The following is a 12,428-nucleotide window of genomic DNA, read 5'->3' on the forward strand; positions in this document are numbered from 1 at the left end:
AAATAGAGATGGTTTTACTCCTTCCTTTCTAATTTGAATGCCTTTCATTCTTTTTTTTTTTTTTTGCCTAATTGCTCTGGCTAGAATTTCCAGATCTTTGTTGAGTACAAGTGGCAAAATGGACATCATTGTCTTGTACCTGATCATAGCTGGAAAGCTTTCAGTTTTTTCACCATTGTGTATTAGCTGTGGGTTTTTAATAAACATCCTGTATCACATTGAATAAATTCCCTTCTATTTCTAGTTTTCTGAGTGTTTCATCATGAAACGGTTGTTGGATTCTGTCAAAAGCTTTTTCTGTATCAACTGAGGTGATCATGTGTTCTTTTCCCTACTGCCTGCATCCTTAGCCACTAGGCCCAATTACCTCTCTCTCTCTCTCTCTCTCTCTATCTATCTATCTATATATATGTATATATATATGTTCTTTAATTTTATAGCCTGCTTTTTGCACTTACATCATGAACATCTTCTCTTCATTAAAACTCACTAAAATTGTGATTTCCAATGGCTATATGTTATAATATATCTATCCTCTTGTGGACATTCCATAATTTATTTAATACTTCTGTTTTAAAATTTTCAGTATTTTTTCTGTATCTCTGTTTCTTTAGGATCAAAGTCCCTAGAACTGGAATTATTGGGCCAAAGGCAAGGAACACTAAAAGAAAAAATATATATATATATATTTCCAACTTATTTTTTAAAAATCACTGTGAACCTCTACCAGCTTATATCTGCCTAATCAAAGCAGTGGACATTCTCTGTGCTTGCTATTTTGTTAACTCCAGGACCTCTGAGTTTGCTTTCTATCCATCTCTGAAGTTCTTTAATCTCCACCTCTACTAAGGAGATCACTCACTGCCTTCCCTCATTTTCAATATTTACTTTTCTTCTTGTTCCTCGATCTATGCACTTTCTATTCTTACTCTGACCGCTTTTTTAGTTCATCTGCTGAATTAGTGACTAATCCAGTAGAGTTGAATGCAGGACATATGAAAACTTAACAGTAAAAATATTAATAAAGCACAACTGTGCATCATTACCAACTATATTTTATTTAGCTTGGGAAGAAAAGGAATGCAATCTGGTCAGTGTTGCTTTTCGGTTTTTCTGTCTTTTCTTTATCAATATCCATTTGTGTGTTCCTGCTTGCATGTTTTTTAGGATTATCTGGAAATATCAAAATAATCGAACTCATGCATTAAACGAATGTATAAACATTTAGTTTTAGAGAATACTAAAGAAAAGCATTTCTGTGTCTATTCATTTTCGCATTTTATTGGATTTTTCTTAACCACCTGTGTTTAAAGTAAAAACTTTGTATATAGACATCAAGCACCTACCCTACTTAAATACCCCACATAAGCACTTTGGCAATGTCAGATAAATTTGATTTAAAAAGTAATAAAATAAAATTATAAAAACAAGGAAACTGGGAAAAAACCCACGATCAGAATAAATATAAATGAAGACATGAGGAGATTTCACCAAGTCGCAACTAGATCAGTTTTTCTGCGCGCTCAGGAAACGCGGAAGAAAACTACAGTACCCAGAATGCTTAGAGCGCGCGTCGGCCCTCGAAACTTGCTGCTTCAGTCCCGCCTCCTCCCTTCAGCGATTGGATTATCCAGTGCCGTGATTCTGGAGTTCTCTTCTCCCATTGGTGTACTCTCCAGAGATCAATTACAGAGTTTACCCTCTGTTCCTTCTGGCTCAGCCGCTCTCCACCTGGTACCAAGATGGCGGCAGAAGGAGCTGGTGGGAAATACAGAAGCACAGTCAGCAAAAGCAAAGACCCCTCGGGGCTGCTCATCTCTGTGATCAGGTGAGGGAGGCAGGGTCAGGGGACGGGGGCAGCGGCTCGACCTCCGCTTTGGAAGGGAGAAGGGTTAGCTGGGTTCTACCCTGCTGACCCCTCCCTTCCCTCCTTGCCTCCCCTCAGCCCCTCCCAAGGGCCCCCGCAGTTCTTTTTCTCTGGGGTTGGGCTAGAGGGAGGAGCCCGGCCTCGCAGTGTTTTCCTAATTTAGGGCCAGAGCTTTGCGTTAGGGTCCCGGGGCCCTAAAAGCACACTGTTTGGGACTTGGTAGAGAAAGCCAGGTGTGTTCACTTATTCATACATTTATTGGTTGATTGCCTTCAGCACCGCTCACTGTGGAAGGCATCTTGTTCCCTGGGCTTCTGGGTGTCAGGCCCTGAAGTCCGGAGACTCCTGTCACGAGTTGCAGACTGTGTTCTCACACGTTGGACACCTCCAACCACCTGTGAATGGCCACAGCCTCAAATACAAGAGCCTGTAGTGAGATGGTAGAAGGGCTGTGGGTTTGAAAGCACACGTCCGTGTTTGGTTTTTGTTCTGCCTTCCTATCCCGATCTAGTCTTTAAAAAACAAAACAAAACAAATTTCACGTTATTCTCTATGCATATCATTTTCCCAGACTATATATGGTGGGAGTAGGAGTGGTCGACCTTTTAGAGGCTCTTTTTTCTTTAAGTGAAATAAATTATAAGGGTGGAGAACCCTTTCAAACCCATTTCAGTAAAATGAAAATAAAAAGAACGGAGGATGCGTATCTCCTGTTAGTAAATTGTTCTGACTCTGAAGTTGCTGCTTTGTCCATCTGTTCAATTTGTATTCTTTGTGTTACCCTTCTTGCAGCATTGTATTCATGATTCTAAATTCTCACATAAAACTTTGATTACCTCCTCTTATCCTTAACCTCTACTTCAAATTCTCTCTCAAAGACTGTAGCATTCCTGGTTGCTTTGGCAACAAGCCTCAAAAAGGAAAACCATTTTAGGCTCATGTTTATAAAATTTGAGCATCCCTGAAGATGTATCTGGTGCGTGCCAGTTCTCTTCCGTGTTTCCTTGGACCTGTCATTTTGTCACAAAATAAATTACTTGTTAGTGATAGAGTCCACTGTCCTTTGAAAAGTTTGATTAGTTTAGCTTTATCTTTTTCTATCAACGAGCAGTTGTTTTTCCTTTTTGAATAGTGAATGCTAAAAATTCTCCTTCAATTCCGTTCTGATACGTAACAATTGTCATTTCTATACTACATTATGTGTTAGCATAACACTATGTTTTCATACTCTTCCTATTAGCAATAAACAGCATTTATTGTTACAAGCATCTTTTAAATGGAAAAAAGACAATAGGTGGATAAGGGTTTGACCTGAGGACAGGGTAAGAGTATATATGGGGAATAACCAAATCTCATCACTATTTGCAGCCATGGTACCAAGTAGTTAAATGATGACTAATTTGTTAGTGTGATAGTCCACTTTAAAGCATTTAAAAGTCAAAATGATTTAAAGAAGTATAGTGTAATTGTAATGGAAGTGTTACATTTGGTGGATGGGTTATTTAAGTGCCTTGAGCCTCATAAATGAAATTCTTAACCATTTATAAAATGCTGAATAAAAATATTTCAGGAGGGTCAGATGTTTCAAAGGGTGGACTATGGGGTTTTGCAGAAGAGGTTCTGTTGTGATGCGGTGCTTTGTTGAGGGGACGCACGGTGTTTGGGACTGCGTCTTTTGGAGGCTGCTGCTAACCACAGCTTTTGGTTTTAAGTCTTGCCCCTGGCCCTTTAAAATGGAACTAATTGGGTGGACAGAGTCCTGATTACCTGCTGATGTACTATTTGGACACACACAGGTACCCACACAGCATTTTCCTACTTTGCTGTGATTCCCCCCCGCCCCAGCCTTTTGTTTGGTGTGAAGTTGGGGCAGGCAGCCCTTCTAAACAGGAAACAAGCAAGATGGCATTTTGGAGATGCTGTTTTATTTTTGTGAGGTCTTGTCAGATTTTTAATTGGGAAATGTGTCTGCCACTTACTGTTAGGTGATTTACTTCCCAATTACATGTGACTCTCTTCTCTTTAGAAGTTGGCCTTTAATAGCTGGTTTAATTTGGAAGACAAACTTGGGCTGTGACTTGAGGAGACCTCATTGAAACCTCGGAGCGGAGCTTTTGTGGACAGACTCTGCTCACAGAGGTCAAGGAGGTTTGAAGGCAGTTAAAGGCTCACATTGTCATCAACTTTTTTTTTTTTTTTTTTGCGGTACGCGGGCCTCTCACCGTTGTGGCCTCTCCCGTTGCGGAGCACAGGCTCCGGACGCGCAGGCTCAGCGGCCATGGCTCACGGGCCCAGCCGCTCCGCGGCATGTGGGATCTTCCCGGACCGGGCCACGAACCAGTGTCCCCTGCATCGGCAGGCGGTCTCTCAACCACTGTGCCACCAGGGAAGCCCTGTCATCAACTTTTATGTCTTCACAGAAGTTGGAATTTCCAAAACTTGGAAAATCCTTTATGGTCGACACCTGTTAAATCCCCTTCCTCCTCGGAGTATTTTGGTCAGCCCTGTATTTAATTCAAAGTAAACTTTGTTGAAGGAGTCCACGTTTTGATCAGAACTTTGAACCAACAGCTTTGAGGTCCATGCCACAGACTGTGGCAGGAAGGGAGTGTGGTCACTGTTCAGAGCAGAGTCCTCGGAGTCGTTAGGGGATTAGTGTTTTTACAGCACTAACTCCTCTCTCCTTCTGAGCCTGTCTCATAATGGTTTTTAGGATTTCTAGCTCTCTTTGTATCCTGGGGAGTCTTGACACAAGTGATGCAGTATTGTTTGAAAATTACTGTTGGTATATCTGGAAACTAAACACGTATAAACTTTCTGGAAGCCCTGGGGCATCTGGAAGCATATATGGATGTAAGGGGCAAAAGAATTCCCATTTTTCTGGCTAAACGCACAGAATTAATACCTTGGGAACCCATGTCTAAGTTTCTAACCTCGTGTAATTTTTAGCATTGAAATTTCTTAAAGGCTTTGAGGTATATAGTTTTAATTTGGGCTGATATCAGGTTTTTTTCCAAGCCATGTCTTATAGATAAATGTTGTCAGAGTCTTCAGTGGGAGGTTTGGTACAGGTAGTAGAGACTTACTGTATTATCCATGTAAAGTGACCTTGGACTCATTACTTAAAAACCCCTGTGTCTTAGTTTGTCATTTGTAAAACGGGATAATCATACAATGTGCTCTGGGTTTTCGAAAAACTAAATAAGAGTATGTAAAAGTGCCTCACAGTTTGGGACAGAGAAGACACCGAAATGCTCATTTCCTCCTTTCCAGGAGCCCCAGCTTCTCTGGTTAGAAAGTTGATTTGAGTAAGTTTGCCAGATAGCAACCAGGATATAATTTTCCATCAGAAATATCCTTGCTATGTTGACTAGAATGTTTGATGCCAGTTGTCAGAATGTTCTCTTTGTAATTAAGAAACCTTGTATAGCTGACTTAAGATGGTAATTCTTTGATAATTTGAGACTCAGCTAAAGAAGCTAGATTTAAATATATGTATGCTTATGTGTGTATATGAAACATGTAAAATATGAACAGACATAAAATGTAAAACATTTATTAAAGATAAAAAGACTATAGGGCTTCCGTGGTGGCGCAGTGGTTGAGAGTCCGCCTGCCGATGCAGGGGACACGGGTTCGTGCCCCGGTCGGGGAAGATCCCACATGCCGTGGAGCGGCTGGGCCCGTGAGCCATGGCCGCTGAGCCTGCACGTCCAGAGCCTGTGCTCCGCAACGGGAGAGGCCACAACAGTGAAAGGCCCGCGTACCGCAAAAAAAAAAAAAAAAAAAAAGACTATAAACAAAGAAACCGAAGGGACCATGGTCTCTTTGCCTAGATAACCCTTGTTGCCATTAAAAAATTATATATGTGATTTTCTAAAATTATATGCATAATTTTTAAAAATTAGTTACATATTTAGAAAATTCAGATATTTCAAGAGGTACAAAATAAAAAGTAGACTTTTCCCCCTGTTTGTCTCCCTCCTGAAACATACCCCTTTTAAGTGTCCTGAGGGAAATAGAAGACTGTATTTAAGTATGGTGAATGTATAATCTTTAAACAAAATAATATACTTTAATGTATTAATATCTAATATTGTTTATGAGTTTATATGCACTTAAGGAATATTCATAAAAATTATATATTCTATGTGCTTTAAACAAATGGGATCATACTATGTGCATTTTTGAACCTTTGTTCATTTGTTTTTCTTTATCTTGGAGATCTTTTCTAGCAGCACACGTTGATCTTATTCTTTGTTTTTAGTGGCTAGGTAGTATTCTGTCACATGGATACACCATAGTCTATTTAATTGGTGGCCCATACCCCCCCACTTTTTATTTTTATTTATTTATTTATTTATTTTACTTTTGCGGTACACGGGCTCTCACTGTCGTGGCCTCTCCCGTTGCGGAGCACAGGCTCCGGACGCGCAGGCTCAGCGGCCGTGGCTTACGGGCCCCGCCGCTCTGCGGCACGTGGGATCTTCCCGGACCGGGGCACGAACCCGTGTCCCCTGCATCGGCAGGCGGACTCTCAACCTCTGCGCTACCAGGGAAGCCCCGCCCCCCACTTTTTAACACACACTTTTGGTTTTATTTTTTCTTCTGTTAAAAATATGTTGCAATGAGCATTCTTGTACATTGGGCAGTATATCCATGGTGTAAGTCCATGGCAGTGGCAAGAGAATAGCTGATTTAGAGTATATGTGCATTTTGTGTTTTGACAGAGCCGAAATGTCCTCCAGAAAGATGGTAATTGACATCCCCACAAGTGGTGTATTAGAGTACCTGTTTTCCCGTGCTCTTGCCAGAAACCGAGTATTTTTGATGATTGTCTCTGTTAACTCTCCTCTACTGCATGATTAAGAGGGAAGTGTTTGCCCCACTGTCATTTAGACAGTGCTGTTGCATGTATGTGGATATATGTGATTTGAAAATATTTTTTCCTGGTCTGTGGCTTTTCTTCTTATTCTCTAGGCAGAGAATTTGTCTTGTCCAGAGCAGAAGTCTTTAATCTTAGTAAAATCCACGGATGATGTCTTTGGTGTAGCTAAAAAGTCATTGCTGTACGCAAGGTCATCTCAGTTTTCTCCTATGCTAACTTCTAGGTGTTTGATATTTAGGTCTCATACTCATTTTGAATTAATTTTTGTGAAGGTTGTAAGATCTCTGTCTAGATTGATTTTTTTTGGTGACTGTCCAGTTGTTCTCACACCATTTGTTGAAAAGATTATCTTTTCTCCGTTGTTGGATATATGTGGGATCTTCAACATTCTATGCTTTTTGTTCTCTTTCTTTGCACACTTGTCATTGTAACTTTTCCCATGTTCCTTTATAAAAATCGTATCACATAGACTTGTTAAAAAAAAGTCATCAAAGAGAAACATTGTCCAAAAATCCTGTTTTCCAAAATACTGTTTTTGTTTTTAAGGTTTTTATGTGAATCCTGTCCAGGTACCTACAGGGCTTAACGGTTGTAATTATAACAAAGTTAACATTTTTTTAGCATAACAAAATAATATAAATATTATATCTTTGTATGAATTTTTTTTGTTTTTTTTTTTTTGTGGTACGCGGGCCTCTCACTGTTGTGGCCTCTCCCGTTGAGGAGCACAGGCTCCGGACGCGCAGGCTCAGCAGCCATGGCTCACGGGCCCAGCCGCTCCGCGGCATGTGGGATCTTCCCGGACCGGGGCACAAACCCGTGTCCCCTGCATCGGCAGGCGGACTCTCAACCACTGCGCCACCAGGGAAGCCCTGTATGAATATTTTTAAAGTGGTAGAGAATTACAGAGAAGGAAATATAAGTTACTCATATTCACGCAGAATTAACCATCGTTAATAACTTTGCTTTCAGCTTTTAAAAATCATTGCATTATTATAAAAATAGTACATACTCATTATAAAGTATTCAAACAATGGAAATGCAGAAAAATGTGAAGATGAAAGTAAAAAATATTTTTCCAAACTTTATCCTCCATAAGTTACCATCATTGATATTAGGTGAACCTAATTTCAGATCTCTCTCTGTGTGTCTCTGTCTCTCTGTATGAGATGTTGGATGGATAGATAGAAATATTTTAAAAGATAAATATGGCATCTTATTCTGTGTGCTAAACCTAACACGATAACTTAATGTCTCCGTTTTTAAGGTACACATACATATAGTAAAGTGCACACATATTAAGTATATGGCTCAATGAATTTTTGCCTGTGTAACCATTACTTGTGTCAAGATAGAGAACGCTTCCAGCATCCCTGTCAATTTTTTTCCAGTTCAGTTTTTTTGTAAGGATATCCTGTGGTTCCAACACCATTTGTTTAAAAAACGTCTTTTTTCACTGAATTTCTTTGGCACCTCTGTCAAAAACCAGGTGGCCAGTGTGGAGTTATCAATATTTCTTGACTCTCTAGTGTGTTCCATTCATCTGTTTATCTTAATGACAATTCTACACAGTCTTGATTACTGCTTTTATAAGTCTTGGAGACAGATAGTGTAAGCTTTCCAACTCTGTTCTACTTTTTCAAAGTTTTTTTGGCCATTCTAGGTCCTTTGCATTTCCCTATCAATTTTAGAATTAGCTAATCAATTTCTAGAATAAAACCCGCTGGGATTTTGGTTGGGATTGCATTGAATGTCCTGATTAATGTGGGAGAATTGATGTCTTAACAGTATGAGTTTTCCGATCCATGAACAGGGTATCTCTCTCCACTTAACTCCTCTCAGCAATTTTTTTGTAGATTTCAATGTGTAAGTCCACGTATCATTTGTCAGATTTACCTTTAAGTAGTTTAAGACCCTTCAAGTTGTCCCACAGCTCACTGAATGCTGATGTTCTCCCCCCGCCCCCTTTTATTTTTTTGATTTTTTTTTTCTTGGTGGGTTTTTATTTTTTGGTATAGTTTCTGTTGCTGTGTGCTAAAGTTCACTAATCTTTTCTGCAATTCCTAATCTGCTGTTAATTCCATGTAATGTAGTTTTTATTAGATTGTGGTTTTGCTCTCTAAGAAGTTTGATTGGGTATTTAAAAAAAATATCTTCAGTCTTTCCCATAGCTTCTTGACCATATGGAATACAGGTGTTATAACTGTTTAAATGTTCTTTGCTATTTTTATCATCTGTCGTCATTTTGGTTAATTCCCCCCCACCCCCACCCCCGTGTGCCTTGCCACTTTTTGGATGCTAGATTTTGTGAATTTTACCTTGTTGGGTACTGACATTGGATATCTTTGTTTTCCTATAAATATTCTTGAGCGTTGTTCTGGGATGTGGTTAAGTTACTTGGAAACAGTGTGGCCCTTTAAGGTCCTGTTTTAAATTTTGCTAATTGGGAGCCGAGCAACATTAGCTTAGGGCCATTTTGTCTCAGTACTATGGCAAAATCCTTCTGAGTACTCCACCCAGTGCTCTGTGAGTGATGAGATTTTTCACTCTGGCTGTGTGTGATTTCAGATAATTGTTTTCAGGTGGTTCTTTTTGTGGCCTTGAGTAGTTTTCTACCACGCATGCTCAGGGGAAGACTCCAGGGAGCTCCTCCACAGATCTTCAGGGTGCTTCGGTAGCTCTCTCCTCTCCGGGACTCTGCTCTGCAAATTCGAACAGCTTTCATGTCCAAGGTTTTGAAACCTGTTCTGTTTGTTGTTTCAGATGGGAAGGTAAATCTATTTCCTGTTATTTCATCCATTCCAGCAGTAGACGTCTATCAGTGCTTCATATTTTAAAAAATATCTCAGAAGATGAATCGTCATGGGTCAAATTTTGGGTTGCCTGTGCTCAGAGAGGAAGAGTAAGGTAACCAGATGTGCTTAATGAAGTTGTGGCGCGAAGGTGAACTAGTTTCTCAGCACTGATGGTCTTTCTGATTTTGCAGTATTTTACAGAGTATTTAATGAAACAGTTCATTTGGTGTAGTACTTTTTCAGGAACTTTTCCTCCAGAACTCTTAGAAATGCCTAGGAACTAGTTTGCATCTGTTTATGTACTTATTTTAAAAAATATAGTTCTTTTTGTTTATTTAATGCCTGTGATGGTATCGTTTATTGAGGTCTAGTGTGGCTGGTAAATGGGTTTTCTTTGGGTGACATAGTACTTAGACTCTGTTGGTTGTTGTTTTTGTTTGCATTGGGACGCTTGCAACCTGTGCTGGCCGTCTGCAGTTTGCAGTGGTGAGCTCTGCTTCCCTATTGTCTTTTTTTAAAATTTATTTATTTATGGCTGCGTTGGGTCTTCATTGCTTTGCACAGGCTTCTCATTGCGGTGGCTTCTGTTGTTGCGGAGCACGGGCTCTAGGCGCACGGGCTTCAGTAGCTGTGGCTCCAAGGCTCTAGGGTACAGGCTCAGTAGTTGTGGCGCACGGGTTTAGTTGCTCCGTGGCATGTGGGATCTTCCCGGACCAGGGTTCAAACCCGTGTCTCCTGCATTCGCAGGCGGATTCTTAACCACTGCGGCACCAGGGAAGCCCTTCCCTATTGTCTTATACTCTGCTGCTCCTTACGTTTTTGTTAACTGCTTTCAAGCTATGAAATGAGTTATGACCTTGGTCTTTATGGTAGCCAGTCCTTTGTGGTTTTCACCTTGAAAAACACAGAGACTCACCATTTAACAGGAAGTTATAAGGGAAAATTCTCTTATCATTTGACATTGTAAGAAAAATAAGTATTTCAAGATCCTTAGAAACTTTTCTGACTTTCATTTATTCTTTTAAAAGTTTTTATAAAGCCTTCGCAGAAAATACCGTGGCACATAATTCAGGTGTTTTTCTGTTGGAAACTTGGTGCCTTATCATTGTGCTGAATATTACGGGAGACATTATTTTGTACTCAAAATGTCACTTGAGAGCTTGTTAGAAATGCAGGCTCTTAAGCGCCACCTGAACCACCTAACCTGCATCTGCTTTTTTAACGAGAGTCTCAGGTGAGTCGAATAAATGTTAGTTTGAGTAGCCCTTAGGACATAATTTGGGAAAATACAAGAAACCAAGTAGCATTGTTAGCTTGTTTTTAGCTGAGATAATGGTATGGCTATTTTTCTTTTTAAAAAGTACTCTTTTTGGGCTTCCCTGGTGATGCAGTGGTTGAGAGCCCGCCTGCCGATGCAGGGGACACGGGTTCGTGCCCTGGTCCGGGAGGATCCCACATGCCACGGAGCGGCTGGGCCCGTGAGCCATGGCCGCTGAGCCTGCGCGTCCGGAGCCTGTGCTCTGCAACAGGAGAGGCCACAACAGTGAGAGGCTGGCGTACCGCATTAAAAAAAAAAAAAAAAAAAAAAAAGTACTGTTCTTAACAGAGAAATACTGAAATACATACCAGTAAAAATGATATCACTTCTGGGATTTGCTGCAAAATAATAAGAAGGTTGGAGTCAGTGAGAGTATAGATGAAACAAGATGGGAATGTGTTGATAATTGTTGAAGCTGGGTTTATTCAATGAGTCTCTTAATTTTTGTGTTTGAAAATTTCCATAAAAATTTCACATGTGTATGTATGTTTATAATATATGTATATGCTGGGGAGAGGGAAGGTGGTGGGAATGACAAGGTTCTGTAGCTTAATAAAGTGCAGAAATGCTGCATAATATATTCCAGTTCTATCCACCCCGCTCCTACCCAGACAACCTCCCGCCCAGAGGTACCTTGTACATTAACATATTAAAGTCTCCTGAAAATGACTGTTGTTAGGAAACCTTCAATTTGTGTAACCCAGAATTTCCAAAATAGCCTATTACCACATAATATCTATTAATGTCTTATAAAACACAGTTTCTGAGGAACTCACTAGAAACTCCTCATTAGGAAATAGCATACACGTTTAAAATGATCGAATGCTGTAATGCGTTATAGTAACAAGCATTCCACTGGAGGTGAAAAATGAGATGACTGAAAACAGTGATTTAAGGACATGGGGCTTAAAATGGGAGTGAAAGAGAGGTAGGGTTTGGTTCAGTAAGGGTGGGGGAGGTTTTAAGTTGACTTTGTCAACCCTAGACTGTTGTATGCTTTTGGTAGAGGCGATTTTACTTAATTTTGGTAATGGCCTTCTCTGTTGGCTACAAGATTTATACTTTTGGTCCCCACAAGTGTTTTATATAACCGAGTTAATTGAAATATAGAAAAACTGCATGTGTCAGGTGTAGTAATTGGCCCTAAGCGCTGTTCGAAGCAAGATGCCAGTGAAATTTTCAATTGACTTTAAAGCAGAAATTGTTTACTGTCACTTGATATTAAGTGAATCTCTTGGTAGTGAATTAGGGGATGTTGTTTTTATGCATCAGAAAACTTTTTCAGAGGGACTTGTCATTATGAATCGCTATCAGTTGGGATGGGATTACCTTGTATTTTGTGGGATCTAATAAGCCATAATTCAGAAGCAAGCAATTGCAATGTCTAATTGAATATAATAAAATCTGATTTAAAAGTGTAATGTAGATTTGGTTATGCTTTGAGTGAAGCCATATCTTATGTGATTATATAGTGATACACATCTCATATATTTAATGTGTAATTTTTTTTTTTTTTTTTTTTTTACAAAACTCAGAATTACGAGTTTTTTGTTTTGTTTT

The 12,428-nt window shown here is 39.8% G+C and overlaps 1 protein-coding gene across 1 annotated transcript in view; it reads left to right on the plus strand.

Annotated features, from left to right (window-relative positions):
- Positions 1 to 1,742: 1,742 nt before the first annotated feature.
- EXOC4 (exocyst complex component 4) overlaps positions 1,743 to 12,428 on the plus strand; it is a gene marked incomplete at both ends in the record, with an annotated part of 836,896 nt that continues 826,210 nt past the window's right edge. Inside the window, 1 exon segment of the mRNA XM_079711536.1 lies at positions 1,743 to 1,828. Coding sequence (XP_079567662.1) covers positions 1,743 to 1,828 — 86 coding nt within the window.

This window comes from Hyperoodon ampullatus, assembly GCF_949752795.1.
Source record: "Hyperoodon ampullatus genome assembly, chromosome: 9".
NCBI classification, from domain to species: domain Eukaryota; kingdom Metazoa; phylum Chordata; class Mammalia; order Artiodactyla; family Ziphiidae; genus Hyperoodon; species Hyperoodon ampullatus.